Below are 21,621 nucleotides of genomic sequence, written 5' to 3'. Positions count from 1 at the left end.
GGGATAAGCTGTAAACTTTCCAGGATTAAACTTAAGACATAATGTATGTGGCACAGCGAGTTTGGGCATGCCAGTGCTTATACAGTTTGTGTTTGAATTGTTTTAAAACCTTGGATGAGCAGTGACTCCAATATTGACTTGCTATAAATTACTGATATCCACCCAGTGCTGAAATGTTTGCACCATATACTTGAGATACCCTTTTAAATTTGAGAAGGAAAATAAATAAGGATTGACTGCTCTAGAAAAAGAATAATTTAGCAGGGAAGGCCCCCAAAGACAGCAGTCTAAATGTAGGCCTTCTCCCAGTTTATTTTACTAGAGAGAGAAGAAACTTTCTTCAAAATGGTTTATTGGCAGACCATAATAATGGGTCCAGTTCTGTAACAATAATTTTCCTTTTGCAGAAGTAAAGCTGCCTTTTAGAGTAACAATGGAAAACTTAAACAATAACTATCTAAAGAATGTCATTTTCACGCATCACTGAGATACATTTCAGAAACATTATAGTCAATCTGCAAAAAGGGAAAATTTTTGCTTGAAAACAAAGAGTCACCCCTGCAGTCATTTCCTTTCTAATTGGCACTGCTGTGTACAGCGTTTAGCATTGCAATAATGGCAGACTTTGAAAGAGATAATCTGAACCCATCATTAGCCTAGAAGATGAGAAACTACAGACTCTTGTAAATTAATGAACATTGCTCAAGTTAGGCACTCTCAGATAACTGAGGCATGCTTTGGAAATGAAGGTCTATGTTGCTCTGTAAACAGATGCTTAATTTAATTTTCTTATGTTTCCTACATAGGCTAAACACAAAATGTACCTAACAATAAAAGTTAGAATGTGAGCATTAATATGTTAACATAAAACTCAGCAAATCACTGCTAACATAATATAAAACAGACTTGCAATCAAAATAACTGAACCTAATTAATAGTATATCATTGGGGTAGACTGCAAAGTAGAGCAGCCTAGATTTGTAACTGTTTGCCCACAGAGAAAAAGAGTGTTGTAAAACTATATAAAAGTACATTTAGTTCATCAGAGAAGTCTAAAGGTAACAAAGATGGCATTCCAATGCATACTTTCCAACTTTTTGGGATGGGAATGATATATGTAGGTAAAGGGAACACCCTCTGCCACCTCTTTTATATATAAAAAAAAAAAGACATTAACCACTTCCCACCCGGCCAATGCATATATACGGCCGGGTGGGAGCCGTCTATTCCTGACAGGCCGTTCAGGAACGTCCTTCAGGAATAGCGGGATCGCGCGCGCGCGCGCTCGCGCGGCGGCGCGATCCCGATGTGCTCGTGTCACCCGGACACGGCACATCTCAGATCGGCAGGAGGGCTCTGTGATTGGCCCTCCTGATCACATGACGGCCGTGTCCAATCACGGCCGTCATGTGATGTAAACAAACAGCCGGTTGCTAGGCAATCGGCTCTCCTCTCCTCACACGGAAGTCACCGCTGAGGAGAGGAGAGCAGAACGCTGCAGCCGGCTGATGATCAGTGAGTATGGGCTGCTTTTTACAGCTTTTTACTCACTGATCATCAGTGTAGTGTCAACACACAACACACCACACAGTCCCCACACATGTCCCCAAAACACACATGTCCCCAAAACATACATGTCCCCAAATAATAAAAACACATGTCCCCAAATAATAAAAACACATGTCCCTAATAATAAAAACATGTCCCCCACATATGTCCCACTAAAATCACATGTCCCAATGATTATCTGCACACATATGTACGTGATCACCTGCACACATATGTACATGATCATTTGCGTACATATGTCCGTGATTACACAAACCAATTATTATACACTTAACGGAATTTTTTTTACCAAAAACATGTAGCAGAAAACATTTTGGCTTAAATTTATGACAAAATTTGATTTTATTGGATTTCTTTTCAAATAGAAAAAAGAAAATATTGTTTTTTTTCCAAATTTCCGCTATTTTTGCGCTTATATCGCAAAAAAAAAAACCGGAGTCGTGAATAAATAACACCAAAATAAAGCTCTATTTGTGCGAACAAAATGATAACAATTTCATTTGGGTACAGTGTAGCATGACCGCGCAATTGTCACTGAAAGCGCTAGAGCGCTGAAAGCTGAAAATTGGGCTGGGAAGGAAGGGGGTGAAAGTGCCCTGTATTGTAGTGGTTAAGCTGTGCATACATTTTAAACACTGTAGATCCCTTTAAACACATTTTATAATATATATTCTGAATTTATGCTTTTTTTTAAATATATATAGCTTAAAGTCAACAATACATGCTTAAAAATTAATGCAATCCTGACATTTGCACTGCTATTTGCATAGCGTTGCTATATTGGGTGCAAATGTACAATTCAATTCTGAAATCCAGTGTAGATACACTTTTTTAATTCAAATTATGTATAGCAAAAGTAATTTTATAGGTTAGAAATAGTTCCCAAGTGCTATGCATGCATCTTTTATGTATTAAATATCATTGTATGCAATTACAGTTAATTCCCACAACAATTTAGAAGGTCTGTTATTTACTTCATAAAGTTTGTGCTCTAATTATTTAATATGAAGCTGACTTTTTCCATCACAGTCAAGTTAAATCCTGAATGTGTCTATAATTTCATTTGGAATATGTATGTGTCCTTAGGCTTGTCATCACTAATTTAGAGAAGTGGCTCTAAATGTTCTTGTTTTCCCCACTGACCACAGATATCAATATCGCCAACAGTGCTTGTGTTTTCCCTGAGCAAAACATGAAAGCACACGGAAAGAGAAGATAATTCATCATATGAGTAAATAAGCTACTGCCTATAAGTAAGAAATACATTTTATAATGTACAGTAAAGAAAGCTGAAGTTCAGATTTTGTGACTCATCAGGGCATACTAGTGGGTTTAGTCAGGTCCAAAAGCTGACATTCCAGACTACACTTGCATAGCCACCTGCTTTAGTAATATGGTATTGGCAAGAGTTATTAAAATATAGTGATTGTACTTGTACTGAAAGTCAGCTTTGCTAAGGAGGTGGTTGAGCAGAGCATGGAATTCCTCTAGTGCATCAGTTGGGTGCACAGGGCTCTTTGATGTAATAGATTCCGAATAATCTAAATTAACAGTCTGGTATGTTATGGGGCCCCCAATGTGAGATTTGAGAGTCACTGAAGTCAAGTCAAGTCAAGCTTTATTGTCATTCTACTAGACATGAGGACATACGGTAGAACGAAATGTTGTATCTGACAGGACCATGGTGCTACATACTAATTAAACATAATTATAAATATACAAAGAATAAAACACAGCGAAAAACATACAATAAAAAATAAAAATTATAGACTTATACACATTTGGGAACTACGTAACTGTACATATACTGTGTATTTCTAAGAGTCTTTGTAGCAGCAAATGTTTATAAAAGTGTCTAGTGCATATTCAAGAGTAAAAAGGAGGGGAAGTGAGATGTTCCTGGTCACAATATATAGGTTGTAGAAGAGGTGTCAAAGAGAATTGGAGTTGAGGGCTCTCACAGCCTGGGTGAAAAAACTGTTGAGCAGTCTGACAGTCCGGGTTGTGATATTCTGGTACGTTCTACCTGATGGCAAGAGCTTGAAGAGACTGTGGGAGGGATGGGTAGAATCCTGCACGATACTAATAGCTTTGCATGCAAAATGTCTAGAATGGAGGGTAGAGAGACACCAATAATCTTTTCAGCCATCTTTACTAGCCGCTGCAGGGCCTTGCAGTCAGCACAACTGCAGTTCCCATACCAGGCAATGATGCAGCCGGTCAGCATGCTCTCAATGGTTGCCCTATAGAATGTAGTAAGGATGGGTGGGGGGAGACTGGCTTTTTTAAGGCGGCAGAGAAAATATAGGCACGTTGTGCCTTCTTGGTTAATAACGTGATGTTGGTTGTCCAGGTAAGATCCTTTGAGGTGTGTACTCCCAGGAATTTAGTACTGCTGACTTTCTCCACAGTCAAGGTGTCAATGGTCGATAGAAGGTAGATGAAGGGAGTCTGCTGGGTTGCAGATCTGAGTCACATGCAAAGAAGTGTAGGGTAAAGGGATAAGATGTTTGTGTAAATCTCCTTTAAATGCTGATCATTGGCTTCTCAGTTTCTTACCTTGTTTTGGTCATGCTGTGGTTAGAATGGGAATTGGGTACTGTATAAATTCTTGTAGTCAGTGATTACGGTCATATATGGTACGGTGGGCTCCTTACATGCCCCTTTGTTTTTATTCTGTTTTGATAGGGCCCTTTTTTCTGTTCTCTTTAAAAAAAATTGAGCTTTTGTTTTAGAGGTGGTATTTTTTTTTTTTATGTTGATAGAGCTGTGTCCAAATTAGATAGGGTTGTTGGAAGCAAAGCATTCAATTATACTGACCACCTGCTCTTGGAGCTGCATTTGTTTGTAGCACGTTGCTTCATTATTTGAAAGAAAACAATCTAAGTGTGCTTAAACCACCAATGTGCAATTTTACACTGTTGTATCCCCAGCATTATGCTATTTTTGTATTGAACCCCATTCATTGATCTTTGTCTCTAATAAAATTGGGCCTAGCCTTGTGCATTAAAAACATCCCACTGCTGACCAATGTTACACTACTGTATCATCTGCTGTATTACATGTTAGCCTGTTATCCCTGATTAGAATGATCCTGCAACTGACCAGTTTTACACTGCTGTATCCCATGCAATATTATATTTTATTTCTTGTAGTAAAGTACAAATCTGTGCCCTTTGCCCTTGCTATCTAAAATTGTTGTGTAATTTTACATTTCTATGTCATCTGTAGTCTCTTATTTCTTGTAATAAAATAGCTCTCTTCTCTTTCACTAGTACACTTCGGCTGAAGCTATTAGGGTTTGTAAACCTTAAAGAGGAGTTTCCCCTAGAAAAAAAATAATTTAAATTTAGCAGCTACAAATACTGCAGCTGCTGACTTTTAATAATCGGACACTTACCTGTCCCAGGGTCCAGCCATGCGGGGGAACGAAGCCACCTAGTCCCCCCCCCTCTCGGCGGCGCCAGCATTGCAACTGTAGGCACCCGGCTGTGGCTTTCCAGCCGGGCACCCACTGTGCATGTGCGAGCGGCGCCGCGTGCTGTGATTGGCCCAATCTGAAAATCCACTCAAAGATACAAAAAGGCTGACAAGATTCTAAATATCATGTGAATGTGGTATGTGAGAGAAAAGCACATTCGGAGAGCTGGGGTCAGGAATGACATTGGAAAATACTTCTATTTATTATGAAAAGTGAAATTCTGACAAAAAAAAGTTTCATTTACTATGAAGATATGAAGGTGAGTTACATTGCCAATAGCAGCCAGTTAGATTTCTGCTTACTTATTTCAAAGAAAAATAAATGTAGTCAGACTACTAAGAGTTAAGACAATCTAGAGCTTGTTCAACATGATAAGGAACAATGTTAATAAACTCCATACCTCTGGTACCAGGACACTTTCATGTCTTCTGAGAAGTATTTCATGAAACAATGGAATCTAATTCCTTCTGGTGTGCAGTGGATTTTCAGCTCAGAAGCAGATGATCCTAAAAAAAGGAATAAGAAACACTACATGATATCATTTCCTTTTATCCTTGCTTAGAAATGTTGTTTGGGAAGGCAGAAAAGCACAGTAGTTCTCTGGTAGGTTTAGCAAGAAGAGCTATTTTCGTCAATGCACAGATGTATCCTTTGTAAGCTTCAGTTATATTTGAAATAGTTTGAATAACTGACTTTGATGCATTTTTAGGACAGTCCCCCTTCAAGAATGCAGACAGCTAGAATAAGACATTAGAGTTCTCAGGTCTTTCAGGGTATTATTCTTTCAAAACCACCTTGTTTTTACATTGCCTTCTTAACAATGATCTTTCAAACACAACATGCCTTGGTGTGTATTTTCTCTATAAAATGATAAACACTCAGTAATTTCAGTAATTATCTTTATAATAGACTTCATCTTCCGAGAGCCATAACAAGATATTTCAATGTGTCTGTTTTTCCTTGCATTAGGAGATTATTAACATTATATATCACTATAAAATAAAAATATGTAGTTTAATTGGGTTTAGGCAATGTAAATCACGTCTGCTACCTCACGCTCTCAGTGTTAACATAATGGTCATTCTGTGTTTTTAGTTACTTTAAATATGATTAAGAATGACAATATAATACACAACTGTCAAAAGTCAGTCCATAAACATGCTTTGGCATATGCTTATTGGAAATATGTAAAATGTAGTTTCAACAAGAAAAATTAAGTGTATATTGCATTTTATCATAGAAAAATTGCAGATCTTTATCTGTGTGGCTGGGGTGTGCAGCTTATGGGTTGGTTTCCTAATGGGGTCTCAGAGTCCTCCGATTTTCTGCAGTCCCTTTGATATTCGATGCATTAGCAACTGTTTTGGGCTATATCTTATTTTAGCTTCAAGAACCAGTGGCGGAATTATAGGGGTCGCTGAGATCGCCAAGGCGACCGGGCCCCATGCTGCTTATAACTAAAGTGAAAGCAGTGTGTGCTCTTTGTCTCCCCCTACAGTGCAGTACCCGGCAGGAAGAGGTAAGATAAAGCACTGCCGTTTTTGAAAAGACTTTATGTGTGTGTGTGCATTTTGTGTGTGTGCATGTGTATGTGTATGTGTGTGCATGTATGTGTATGTGCATGTGTGTAGATGGCGAGCGGGCGGGGGGGCACACTGGGGGCATTCAAGGGCACACTAGCAGCATTTGATGGCACACTGGCAGCCTTTAATGGCACAATGGCTGCAATTGATGGCACAGTGGCTGCAATTGATGGCACAGTTCTAGCATTTGAGGGCACAGTGGCAGCGTTAAATGGGCACAGTGGCAGCGTTTGGCACAGTGGCTGCAATTGATGGCACAGTGGCAGCGTTTGATGGCACAGTGGCAGCATTTGAGGGCACAGTGGCGGCATTTGAGGGCACAGTGGCAGCGTTAAATGGGCACAGTGGCAGTGTCTGATGGCACAGTGGCAGCTTTTGGTGGCAGTGTTTGATGGCACAGTGGCTGCAATTGATGGCACAGTGGCAGCGTTTGTTGGGCACAGTAGCAGCGTTTGGGTACAGTGGCTGCGATTGATGGCACAGTGGCTGCATTTGAGGGTACGGTGGCAGTGTTTGACGGCACAGTGGCTGCATTTGATGATTTTGTTTATAGAAATTTTTGTGCCCCCCAAAAATGTTGAGCACCAGCCGCTGCTGTTTAGATGTATGTATGCACATTTTATGTATCTGCGTTTAATCCTGCCCCCCCTTCCCATGTTAGAGCTGGGCGATTGTCTAAAAAATTTGTCATTTAAAAAAAAAAAACTCGATTCACAATTCGAATCCAGTTTTTTTTTTTATGGACTCCGCACCAGTCCTGAGGAGCTGTGGACAGGAGTTTTTAGGTGAGGCCGTGGCTTCGTCCTAGTCCGTGGGTCCGGCCTCGTGGACTAGGCCGAAGCCGCGGCCTCACCTAAAAACTCCTGCCCTCATCTCCTCAGGACTGGTGCGGTGTCAGCACCGATCCTGGTGAAAAAATAAATATCTAAAAAAAACTATTTGCTGAAAATTTGAATCGATTTGACCTATCAACTTGATTCAAGATTCAAATAGATTTTTTCCCCAGCCCTACCCCATATGTGTACAATCAAAACAGTTTTTTTTTTTTCTTGCTTGTTCAAAGTTACAGCAAAAAAATGCTATTCCTCTGAAAAGCAATCTGTGCTCCGATCGCTTTTTAGAGGCATTTGACAGCTGGTAAAGGGGCAATATGTTGCCTCCTGACCACCTGTTTTAATCCCTTAATGTGATTGTAAAGGTTTGCTTTTTTTTTTTATAACAAACATGTTATACTTACCTTCACTGTGCAGCTCGTTTTGCACAGAGTGACCCCAAACCTTGTATTCTGGGGTCCCTCTGTGGCTCTCGTGGCTCCTCCTCTTATCAGACAACCCCCTAGGAAAAGCGCTCTTCCGGGTGGGGGGGTTGCCTTGCAGGCGCCCCCGATGCCCGCGTCATTGGATTTCATTAACAACAGTGGGAGCCAATGGCTGAGCTGCTATCAATCTATCCAATCAGGAGCCGAGAACCCCGGGCAAAGGAAGAACGCATCTCCACCTGGTGAAGTTCCAGGGCTCAGGTAAGTAAAGCGGTGAGGGCTGGGGTTCCGGTGACTGCCAGGTGTTTTTTCACCTTAATGCATAGGATGGATTAAGGTGAAAAAACACAAGGGCTTACAACCCCTTAAATGCATCATCACTATGCTGCAACTGCATGCAATGCACACAGTTGCAGGGTGGTTGCAGTGTAGCCCCATTCACATAGGGATTTACTTAGAGGGTGCCCTGACTGGAAAAAGATTGAGAAACACAGACATAGAGGAACCCATCTCTCCATTTTCCTCCTGCAGCCGCTGAATGCCTGTGGGAGGGAGAGGTGGAGAAGCGGCGGCAAATGGAGAAATTGGTTCCTTTACATGCAGCCACCCACTTGCAACCGGGCTCTGTTGTTCCGCCACCAAACTCGGAGTAAAGAGCCCTGTCAGGGGGGCCCTTCATGGTTTCTTGCATCGGGGCCCTGAAGGTTCAAGTTACGCCACTGTTAAGAACAGTAGCAATCTAACACCTCCATTCTACTGTATAAATATAGTGCTTCTGGCATAAAAAAAACAGGTGATCAGAGAACTGTCAACTGTCCTTTTGTTCAATTCACTGACAGCTAACTTCTGACAGAGTGCTTTCAAGTGCACCTGTGCCAAGACCATGGACATTATATTATTTATGTATTTGTAATATGTGAAAAAAGAACATTGAGACAAGCCATTTCTGATCTCTTTAGATGCATGTTATGTGAAGTAATTCATTCTTAAAGGTTCTTGAATACCTCAATGTAGACTCCAAAGTCTAATTCTAGTCAGTTTCTAACAACATCTATGTCTTTACATTGGAAGGTTGACATGCTACCAAGATTCTGCTTAAATATGAAGTAAAATGCAAAAAGGGTTGTGATTTCAGGGCCTTTATTGTGAAATTTCATTATTAATTTATCCACAGTGCCTATACTTTCAAAGTGATCAATGGCTTGTTTTAAAGTGCTTTCACTGCTTCAGAATATACAGTATAAAGACTTTAATATGCATAGCCTATGAACAGTCTTTGCCATTGCCTGTAGATGTGAAAAGCATTTGACACAGTTCCCCATAAACATTTACTGTACAAATAAAAGTCAGTTGGCATGGGCCATAGGGTGAGTACATGGATTGAAAACTGGCTACAAGGGTGAGTTCAGAGGGTGGTAATAAATGGGGAGTACTCAGAATGGTCAGGGGTGGGTAGTGGGGTCCCACAGGGTTCAGTGCTGGGACCAATCCTATTTAATTTGTTCATAAATGACCTGGAGGATGGGGTAAACAGCTCAATCTCTGTATTTGTGGATGATACTAAGCTAAGCAGGGCAATAACTTCTCCGCAAGATGTGCAAACCTTGCAAAAAGATCTGAACAAATGAATGGGGTGGGCAACTATATGGCAAATGAGGTTCAATGTAAAAAAATGTCATATAATGCAGTTGGCTGGCAAAAATAAGAATGCAATCTATACACTGGGGGGAGAACCTCTGGGGGAATCTAGGGTGGAAAAGGACCTGGGGGTCCTAGTAGATGATATACCCAGCAATGGCATGCAATGCCAAGCTGCTGCTAACAAAGTAAACAGAATAGTGGCATGCATTAAAAAGGGGATCAACTACAGAGATAAAACGATAATTCTCCTGCTCTACAAGACTCTGGTCCTGCCGCACCTGGAATATGCTGTCCAGTTCTGGGCACCAGTCCTTAGAAAGGATGTACTGGAAATGGAGTGAGTACAAAAAAGGGCAACAAAGCTGATAAAGGGTCTGGAGGATATTAGTTATGAAGAAAGGTGAGTGAGCACTGAACTTATTCTCTCTGGAGAAGAGATGCTTGAGATGGGGATATGATTTCAATATACAAATACCATACTGGTGACCCCACAATAGGGATACAACTTTTTCGCAAAAGGGAGTTTAACAAGACTTGTGACCACTCATTAAAATTAGAAGAAAAGAGGTTTAACCTTAAACTACATAGAGGATTCTTTACTGCAAGAGCAGCAAGGATGTGGAATTCCCTTCCACAGGCGGTGGTCTCAGTGAGGGGCATTGATAGTTTCGAGAAACTATTAGATAAGCACCTGAATGACCGCAACATATAGGGATATACAATGTAATACTGACATATAATCACACACATAGGTTTGACTTGATGGACTTGTGTCTTTTTTCAGCCTCACCTACTATGTAATTCTACTATGTAACAGGTTCACTTTTAAATTAATACAGCTATAAATAGACCTGTATATGCTGACAATTAAGACTAGTGATAAGGAGATCCGTTTGCTCAAACTAGGATCAACAGAAAATCAGATTCGAGACTCATAACTGGTAAATGACTTATTTGCACCACTTCATGTGTGGGAACTGTTTCTGGGGAACCCACAAGCCATAATGAATATTGGATTTCTATAAATCACACAGATCCTTGTAGGGTGCAGGCTGGGATATCAGTATCAGTATCTACTCCTTCAAATCAGTGACAGGGAGTTTGTGATATTCTGGTATGACGAAATAAAATATAAGCCATAGCTAAGCAATTCACCATATCCAATCCTAACTCGATGCTTATTCTAACAGTGTTTTTCTATTGCATCAGGCAGGACTATAGAATGTATCTTGAGAAACTACTTTATTCTTTTAGTAAAGTAGCAATATTTAATATGTAGCCAGGTACAGTCATATGGGACTACTTTCTGAAAAGTAATGTAAAGAAAATAGAAACAAAAAGTGTAGCTGCCTCTAATGAGCCATAAGGTGTCATCTTTCAAAAGAAAATAGAAATCCTATTGGATGTTGTTGATATATCATTATTTCGATTCCATGCTATTTATGGCTGAAATAGTTCCTACATTTCTCTATGATGTATTTTTGAAGCACTCAGCATCTCAATAGACAATTTTGTTGACAATTTACGTGTGCTTACTCTGCCTTCCCAGCCTGCACATGTGTATATCTCCTTGAAAAACTGAACATAAAAATACACATTAGTCAGCAAGACTTTCATAATACAGATGCACTAAGGAGCATTAGCATATTCATTTTTAGACCCAGTAAAAGAAAATTTAAAATGAGGTAAAACACTTTAAAATTCATTTTGAGCAAGAGCTTTGCAATTACTCAGGGGAGGCTGAGAATGGAAGGAAGAAAATTAAAAAGATAAGATACAGTTTATATTCAAGTGTCTACGGAACCGGTATTGCAATAAAGGTTTGTCTTCTACAATTGCTAACAGACTGAAGGGTATTAAGGCTTTTTAAAATCTATTATGCAATATCAAAGTCAAATGTGGATCATGACTTACAAAATGTCATATGTTGCACAATATACAACATAGAATACAAATCCAGAGGCGGCAAAACCAGCTGTTTCTTTTATTCTAACAGAAAATAACCAAATACATGAAGTCACTTCAAAACGATGTCTTCCATTTGTGTGTGTTCTTATTGCTATAAAACTAAACAAACAGACATCTAATTAGCTACGACTAGCCACTTATCATTTGAATGTTTACTTGCCTTGTAGTAGCCTTTTGTTTTTTATGTGAGGCTACAAATGTCAGTTTGTTATAGTTCTAATATAGACAATTTACCCCAAAAACAATCTGAGAAGATAAAGAGCCTCATCCACAAATACCACAAAGACTTCAAGCTGTCATTGATGTTAAAGGGGACAATACACTGTATTACGATCTGGGGTATGTAAACTTTTGATCAGGGAAATTTGGGTGGTTTCTGTTGTGATTATGATTTAAAAAGAGTAAACACATTTGACTGATAATAGATGGCTTTTCTCTAAAAAATGGCCAAGAAATCATAAATTCTACAAGGGAATGCAAACTTCTGAAACTTATGAGCACAACAGTATATGTTCAGCCTGTTCAGCCTGGAGGAGATGCAATGGCCCAGCTCCTCATTCCCCCCTGCCTCCTATGTTAAGGTTAGTCCCGCCACCTTCCCATCTGCCATTCATCTCTCGTGGGAGGGGTTGCTTACGGCGATCGCTGCCTTCCCGTCCATCTCCCTGGTGGGGGTGGATGGTGTTAGTTTGCCACCCCCCCCTAAATATTTAGCACCGGCGGCTGCTGTCATAGTGTATATTCAATAAAAGACTTTATACTTTATTTAATTTCTTTAGTTCATAACAGTAATGGACAAATCAGTATGACGACCAGATGAATCAGTGAATTGCAAACCAGTCTGTCCAACCACATGTATACATATAGATGTGTCCATGTTCAAGGTATCAAACAACAATACATCTTGACTGCTTGGATTTCTAAATTTCATAGCTCTCCACAATAAGACAAATACTTAATAGAATCCAAAAGTTCTGAATTATGAACTCTCCTGTTTTGATCATCCTTACTAATTAAGTAAGTTTTTTCAACATTTACCAGTTGTCTATTTTACCAGTTTTTAGCTCACTATTCATCGGGGGGCAGCCTTTATTAAGGGAGCAACCCCTACACAGAGACACGGTGAAGAACAAAGCATTGTATGCTGGTAGGGGAGAAAAGATCAGCTTTAGGAATCAATATTGGTGCCCAGTCATTTGCCCTATTGTTGCCATTTTTGGACACTGCTACCAGAGATCAGGTCCTCTTTAACCGCATCTAATAGACAACTGATTTTAATTTAGTAAACATGGTAAAAAACTAAAAAGACTAGTGTCATGAGTATCCCTTATTTACACATGTTTACAAATAAAGAAATTACATAACTATTTCTATTCTCAAAGGTATTTACTGAGCTATCATTACATGGACCCTTATTATTCCACCGGTGACCCCTAAAATGGACTGCTTTGCAACTGACTATTGATGTATTTTGCTTGACTGGCTTTTGCTTAATCATATGTAAATGGAATAAGAAAGAAATATTGCCTTACCACTGACTTTGCTCATTCCAAGAATAATGTCTTCATACACTGGGGAGAGAAAAGGCATTTATAAACACAGAAACTCAAAAGAAAAGATAAATACATAAGAGCCAGAACAATATGGTTCAAACACATCTACAGAAGGGCAATTTCCTTTTTAATCAAGCACATGATGGCATGACATGCAATAAAGTCCCACATTATTCATCATCGTTCCAATCTTGTGTATAAAATGCCAGATTAGTTATTTGACTTTGTTTACACAGCAGAATTATAATTGCTGCTCCAAAATGTTTAGTCAGGTGAATGTCTATAGAAACATAATTCTTGCCATAGTGTATGCTTAGTAAAATATTGCAAATATTGTTGGGATGGAAACTGCATATATAAATGAATTATTTTTATGATATGTACAGTGATGCATAGTAATGTCAAATACTATACTAGCTTTACCATTTTTCGTTATTTAAATACACCACACATTTCATGTGTGTAAAGATTGCAATCATTTTATGCACACATAAAATACACATTGGGGTTGATTTACTAAAACTGGAGAGTGAAAAATCTGGTGTAGCTGTGCATGGTAACCAATCAGCTTCAACTTGTTCAATTGAGCTTAGACCAAAAAAAATGGAAGCTGATTGGTTTACATGCAGAGCTGCACTAGGTTTTGCACTCTCCAATTTTAGTTCTATAACCCCACTGTGTGTGTATATGTTTTACAGGGTTAAATGAGTAGGATTGCTGAGAATTAATAACTTGAAATTCCTCTTCACAGATATTGTCCTGCAAATTAGATGTTTAAAAACTTTCTGTAGTTTAATGAGATATTAAATTAACATAGGGCAGCCTATGAGAAGTTAGCTTTTGGAAGATGAGCACAACTACCGTAATTAAATGAATTACAGCATGTGAAATTTAAAGTGAAATTCTATTATCTTGCCATGCCATGTCATTGTCACGCAATACAAAAGTAACAGAGTTATTGTGTTAGGTATCCTATAAAGTAATGGGAGTTATAGGAAGATACTATACAAATTATAGACCAGAAAACCATTTATTATTCTTAACAACAGCACCTAAACATTCCCTGCTTTCTACTTGCCAGAACTTGTCAAAATATGATGTAGCTACAAAACTAACTCCGGCTTATTATACATGTTCACATAGGTATTTTTGGTACTAGCAGCTCTTCAAATTCTCAAGAAGTAGGGGACAGCATCTTCTAAATAACCATAATTAATAATGTGCTAGGCACAAGCTCCCATTCCATCTCTACAATATATATAGGAGAAGAATAAAACAAGACTTATTTAGAGTAGGTCATAACACTTTTCTGTTACCCTTTTAGCTACCAAAAATCTACCAAAAAGTTTAACCAAAAGTTTTTATGTTTTTGTTTTGTTTTTATAAGAAAACTATTTATAGAATTACAGTCTACAGACATATACATCCATGCAACAGCTTATTTTACATATGCACAGAGATAGCACAATTACCTTTTCTCATACAAATGGGGAAAACCGAAGGCCTTTCTTGGTAAGCTTGGGGTACCTGCATTGGGCAGTACACTACCAACATGCATTTTATATATTTCATAAAGAATAAAAAAAAAATACATATTTACATTTTCCAGATAGTTCAAGAATAGACACATCTTGGCCTCTTTCATCTTTTAGTGTTGCTTTATATTCACCCTGGTCTTTTTTTGTCAACTGTAAAGAAATAACATATGTCAACTGTTTTTACTTTACATTTAAGATCATTATAAAAGGAAATAGACTAAGACTACTCATCTGTACACCTATAGAAAAAAACAATATTGAGCTGTTTGTAAACAAGCGTATGGCCCAGTATACAGAACACAGTAAGGGTTTGATTTTAAAATACTACCTTAGGAATGCGGAATATGCACACTCCTTGTTGCAGATCGGGAGCATCCAATGATTCTGCTGGTATCTCATCCTTGTACCATTTAAACACTGTTTCCTTCTTTATATTTGCCACCTGTAAAATAAAAATAAATTTGCATGTATTTCATCCAGACACTGCTATTTCTTCCCACAACCCAAAACATATGGATAGATTCACTTGTCTCTCTTCCAGGTACTTCTGTTTCCTGCCAAAAATGTACCCAAAAAGTTACTGGTGTCTGATAAAAGTGTACCTAATGTGTGTGTAAGTGTGTTTCTGATTATGGTAGGAACAATACACTGTAATCTACTTCAGGTTGGTATATAAATGCAGTAAATAAAGATTTTTTCCAGAGAGAAACTTTAAGGTGTATTTTCACATTGCCTGGTATTTTGCAGACCTTTTATTATTTCCCTGTAATATTTTTGTCATTGTAATTTTTTTATATAGCACAATTTCACAGTACGAAAAGAGCAGCAACAGAGCTGTAGTACCATGTTTAGCTGTAAGGGAATCACATAGAAAATTGAAAATGTTCTACTTGCCTTGTACCCTATACATTGGTGGTGCTTTGCAAGTGTAAAGCGGACCTGAACTCAAAATGTAAGTATTTGCAGTAAATCATATGTCACAGAGAACATATATAAATGTGTATTTTACCAAAGCTACCTTAAAAAAATACCTTTTGTCTGGAACTCCAGTGCACTTCCAGGTATACAAGAGGGCCTAGGCACTGTGCATACAGCTTAATAACTGCACATCTGATATGTTCCTCTACTGCTAGTCTCACCAGCTTTGAAGGGACAATTGATGCCTTCCCTACTGCACTGCTTAATGTTCTGCTTTCTGTAGGAATGTAAGTACATGAGGAAGTAATGTCCTTCCTCCACACAGAGACACAGGACACAACATAGATGTAATGGGAAAAGATCAGCTGTAGGGAGGCCACAAGCAATACTGGTGACCAGTCCTTTGCCATTGGCCTGTCTTTTTTGATACAGCTACCAGAGTTCAGTTCCTCTTAAATACCTACTAACAAAATACAATGGTTTCCATATATAGTGTTTTGAAAAAGTATTCATACCCTTGACATTTTCCACATTTTGTCTTTTTAAAACCTAAAAACTTAATTTTTTTTTTAATTGGGATTTTATGTCACTGAGCACTCACAGAGCATGGAAGCAGGGATCACTATGGTGTGGCTGGCAGAGGTGATGTAAGCATGCTCAGGTCTAGCATGTGAGCAAACACCAGCAGGGAAGTGTGGGTGGGGCATTTGTATTTACAATTAAAACAAGGCAACCATGCCTAGTGTGAATATAACCCTAAATCATTTGTTAAGTAGATATCCTATTAATAATTGTGACTTTTCTCTGAATTAATGCCAACCCTCATGCAACTGACTTTTTGCTGAACTTGGAGCTCCAATGCCACAAGCTATTAATATAGGTTAGTTTGCATTGTAATCATAAAATATTGATATTCTACAGTGCCAGTGTTACAACCAAAAATGTTAATATATTTTATTTGGATTTTATGTGATAGACCAACACAAAGTGGCACATAAATGTGAAGTGGAAGGGAAATTCTTTGTAGAACCACCTTTTGCAGCAATTACAGCTGCAAGTCTTTTTGGGGATGTCTCTACCAGCTTTTCAAATCTAGAGAGTGACATTTTTGTCCATTCTTCTTTGTAAAATATCTCAAGCTCTGTCAGATTGGATGGAGAGGGAAAAGGGGGAAAACACTGTGCTAAAACAAAAGTGACAAAGTGCAACATACAGCAGCTAACACTCAAACAAACAAAGCTGGACCAAATAAATAAAAAATTGTGTAGCGCTAATATAAAAGCATATAATTATGTATAGGTAAATGGTGACTCAATATATAAGATATCAATGAAGACTAAACATATAAATAGTCCATACCAATATGACACAAGTGAGTGAAAAGAAATAATAAAGAAGTGCAGATATAAAGTCCACAATTCACTGGGTATATGGATTCTATACTGAAAGAGACAGAAGAATGTCCCAGTAGGCAGTCCGCATATAATATGCAAAGAAAATGTATCAATAAAGGTCTTCCTACAAACGAGGTGGAGACTGCATGAATCAACTAGAACTAGAAACTTGGGGTCAAATATGCTTTGGCACAGTACACTCTAGTGTGAATATACACCCTAAATCTCATGCTAATAAGTAATAGTTTCTAGTTTGTAAATATTTTATTTGTAAAAGATCATAAAATCAACATGCTACATTTTACATAACTGCCAGTTTACAGTGATGTCGCATACACATGATCGGACTTTCCGGCAGACTAGGTCCGTCGGAATCAGCCCGTCGCACAATCCCATCATGTGTGGGCTAATCAGATCATTTTTCATTAAAAAAATCAGATGGACCTAGAAATAGAACATGTTTCAAATCTGTCCGACGGGCTCAATTCCTATCGGGAAAACCATTCGTCTGTATGCTATTCTGACGGACCAAATACGATGCAAGGGAAGCTATTGGCTACTGGCTATTGGACTTCCTTTTTTGTCCCATCTTACGTCATCACATTCAAAACGAACGGACTTTCGAACAACGTAGTCCGTTCGTGTGTGGGCAAGTCCATTTGTTCGGAAGGTCCATCAGAACTCCGCCGAAAGTCAGTCGGGAAGACCATCGGACCTAGTCTGCCGGAAAGTCCGGTCATGTGTAAGCAGCATTAGTTTATCCCTATTCTCCTGTTTTGTGAAATCTTTGATTTAAATAATTTTAAATTAATCTAGGGACGAAGCTTGACTGCTGCATTCATAATACAAAGAGAACATTGTATTAGATATTACCCTGTGAATTAATTTTCAGTGCACAAAAAAGAAGTTGAAAATTGTGATATATTTATAAATATATATAATGCTTGGCTAAGAGTTAAATATATATCAATAGCCAACTGCTTGGTAAGAATACAAAGTGAGTGAAACACTTGCTGCAGCTGCTCTCTATAGTTACTGCCCTGTGGTGCCGAACTGGTTAACATCTGTTTCCAGCAAGGGGAGAGAGTCAGATAATACTGCATTATAAGAACTGTCATCCAGAGAAGAGATTCTAGAGAGATAAAGAGATGCCTTTTTCCGGACTGTATTAGTTACAACCAGAGAGTGCACATCCAGTGTGCATCACTTGTTGCATATTGGCCCCCCAAGCGGAATGAAGAAGGATGAGTCCTGGCGTTCTGACAAGTTGCATTACCTGGGTGCAGAACTGAAGGAGGAATAATGGCTGTGTGTGACTGAATTGTGAGCTGTAATATTGCTGGGACTGCTGAGTTGTTATTGCAGTGATATACCATCTGCTGATAGGCAGACTGAGCCCTTTAGGAACTGACTATACAGTTATCTAGTAGCTTTATTCACTGCCTACAAGTTTTACTGGGACTGTACTTATATTCACCACTGGGAAAACTGGGCCCCAACACTAGCTGGCTGAAGAGATTGGACAAAGGACTGCCTTCCCCATAGCTGCTCCACAGACTCCTTTGCCAATTGCTTATTCCAAGCGGTACCTGTAAGAGGACATTGCACCATATCCTAACCATTATCCTAGAGTGCAATCTATACCAGTTATAGTATTCTTTTTCTTTCGACAGAAGGTATATCAATTCCCTCCTATCGTAAGACGGTATAGAAGAATTTAAAGCTGAATAGTACTCAACAAAATGTTGCATAACAGCCTCAGGGTCTGTAATCATGTCCCTGTCTGAGATCATATACATGGTACACTGACCGGAGCCCTCTGATCTGCCACAAGCATTGCCTATAACTTACCATTTTTGTCACCCTTTTCAAAAAGTGAATCAGCATTCACTGAGTCAAGACAAAGAACAGAGAAAAACCAACCAAGTGGCTCCTGCGGGGGTAGCAATATATATATTACACTGAATATATTTTGTTCCTTACATACCAATGCTCACATTGCAAGACTATGTCTTTCTGGCATAGAAAAACATATTTGTGGAAGGAACTCATCACAGGCAGGCTACATCAATAGAACAGAAATCAATAGATATTTTTAATGATAGAATATGAGCAGTTAAGCGTTTAACCATACCTTGCAAACAAGCAAAACTTCACATTCCTCTGATACCTCCCAGTACAAATATTCCTGGAAATGAGGGCCTGTACATTGAAGAAATTAAACTTAGCATCAGAAACAGCTTTGGTTTGATTATTATTTATTTGTAAGTATTTTCTGAACTGATTGTAATTTTTTCCTTAATATCAGGTCTGTTTACTGGCTGATCATTGATACTTCTTAATTGTATATTCCTGTTATATCTGTGTTTACCTCTACCTTGGGTATAAGAGGAAAATATGGGTTTATTGTAACAACCTCGCTGTTTGGATTGCTGATAAAGAATAAGCATGGAGAGAATAATTTAAAAAAAAGTTTAATATGTGTGCTGTATGCTGAAATCACAGACGTTGAACCCAACATTTTGGAGGGGGAGTGTGGAAGGAGGCCACAAATATGTAGAAGTCAGATAGAAGAAATGTTCTGCTTCTGATATAGAGTGGACAACCCGATACAATGCACATACACTCCAGCAAATCTCCAAATTCCTATCCAAATATGAACAGTAAAGCAATACCTGTTTAAAGCAGAATTACTGCTACCACTGTCACTGCAGGGAATGGCCATGAGTGCCTCCATATTGTATTGCATTTTTTGAGATAGCCTCTTTAAGCTTTAACTGTTCATGATATGTACTTATTATTTTGAAGTTCTCAGAATCTGTCTGCTCCCACTTAAAATGAATGATCTGGTTGTTCAACACAGATAAGTTGTACAGCATCTGAAGTTAAACCCCTGCATCAGCACCTAACTTTTTAGAGTCACTAGTAAACATAACATATTGCATAATAACAGCATCACATCAAAATGATGAACTATGTCACATTAATTCTGTGAAATATATGAATGATTACATTCTATAAAATGCCATGAAACTAATTTTAAAATGTTGGATATGATGAGGGTGTATGAAGCACTTTCATCAGAGCTATTACCATAAGGGAATGAATAGACAGTACTTTTCCACTTTACGTTAAGTGTAATGGTGTGTGTTCAAATTCCATTTTAAATGATAAATTCCAGCAATTACTGAAGGAGAAACTCATAGCATAATTTTTTTACGATTTACTGCAGTTGTGCCACTCTAATGAACCTGCCTCTTTAACGCAGGTGTAATATGGATAACACTTTAACCCCTACAACTAAAAGGCAGGACGTAATTTCATACTATTTTCTGTTTATCATGTTTCAATATTAACAAGCTGTGTTGAATGAATGTTAATTAGAGGAGCACTTGTTGAACTGTAAAAACACAGCAATTTTTATGAATGTAGATCATTTAATTGATGCAGTACTTATTATTATTCCATTATACCTTGCTTTCTAATGTATTCCTTCCTCTGGAACTCAGCTTCAGCTAGTACTGCCTTGAAGGCTGTGAATGTAAAGATAAAATGCATTAGAACTAAGCAAATGTGCATAGATAAAAAAAAACAAATTAAATATACAATGGCAAGTGAAATCATTCTTAAATTTTATTTTTACTCTCAGAGAACAATAGCAAAGGCATTTTTGCATTACTAATGATTCACATTAACTCGTTGATATTAGGGAACATTCCTGTTTTTAACATTCTTTAAAAAATTATACTGTAAACTCTAAATTCTACTGGAAACAGCAAAAAAATGTACACATTTATTTTTAGAGGTATTTATAGTGCCAACTATTTTATGCAGCACTTTACATATATTGTACTATTCATATCAGTCCCTGCCTTAAAGAAGCTTGCAATCTATGGTCTCTACCTCACATGCATACATACAAAATGTACTATGTAATCAAAAGCCAATTTACCTACCAGCATGTTTTGGAGTGTGGAAGTAAACACACACAAGCACAATGAGAACATGCAAACTCTTTGCAGCTAGCGTCATCATGGTTGGATTCAAACCAATGACCATAGTGCTGCAAGGCAGGAGTACTAACCATTCTGTTAGTTTTAAGAAAAGAGGAACTCAATTGCTTTCTTTAGTACAGAAAGTGATGGGCAATCTTCCCAACAGAGACAAGCGCACTAATAAAAGCTTGTTAGGTGATTACCCACTTTGCTAAAACAATGCTTTTTTGTTATCTTCCTAGAAAAATTTCAGGACTAAAGTTAAGGAATATTTTCAGAAGATACACAGAAGGTGAAATTCATCAGGGGTTTTAGCTCTTCCAATTGTGTTTTTTGCTTAAAGAGGAACTTCACCCCCACCTAGCATTTTTTTTTATTCTCTGACAATTGCTTCTGTATGTTTTTCCATGTCGCAATATTTTTCTCTGTCACTTTGCTAAAGTGCCACCATTTTGGCCCAAAATCTTGCACATGCACAGACACGCTACATCATCTATGAGACCTAGCAGAGCCAGAACATCCCACATGTGCAGACACACCAGGCTGCTCTGCCAGGTCCTATAGACTCCATAGTGTGTCTGCATATGCACAAGATTGCATTTCATGTGTCATCCTCCCCTAGTACAAAGGTTGCGAATGTTAACCATGTAAAAATTAAAAACATTTAAAAAAAATCCCAATTGTGTAGGAGGGAGGAGGAGCAGGCAGAGGAGAGACAGCCAT

General features: G+C 38.3%; 1 protein-coding gene across 2 annotated transcripts in view; it reads right to left on the bottom strand.

Moving 5' to 3' along the window:
* Positions 1–21,621, bottom strand: part of MYOM2 (myomesin 2) — a 235,516-nt gene that overhangs the window by 14,491 nt on the left and 199,404 nt on the right. For both annotated transcript variants that reach the window (XM_077487771.1, XM_077487772.1), the window contains 6 exons: positions 20,377–20,436; positions 19,038–19,105; positions 14,920–15,033; positions 14,654–14,741; positions 13,033–13,071; positions 5,451–5,556 (listed from right to left, as the gene is read on the bottom strand). In XM_077487771.1, coding sequence (XP_077343897.1) covers positions 5,451–5,556; positions 13,033–13,071; positions 14,654–14,741; positions 14,920–15,033; positions 19,038–19,105; positions 20,377–20,436 — 475 coding nt within the window. The remainder of the gene's footprint in view (positions 1–5,450; positions 5,557–13,032; positions 13,072–14,653; positions 14,742–14,919; positions 15,034–19,037; positions 19,106–20,376; positions 20,437–21,621) is intronic.

Source organism: Lithobates pipiens, unplaced genomic scaffold (assembly GCF_037356315.1).
Source record: "Lithobates pipiens isolate NorthernLeopardFrog02 unplaced genomic scaffold, aLitPip1_a1.2 Scaffold_18, whole genome shotgun sequence".
NCBI classification, from domain to species: Eukaryota; Metazoa; Chordata; class Amphibia; order Anura; family Ranidae; genus Lithobates; species Lithobates pipiens.
The sequence above is the reverse complement of the archived record's forward strand: the minus strand, read 5'-3'. Positions and strand labels throughout refer to the sequence as shown.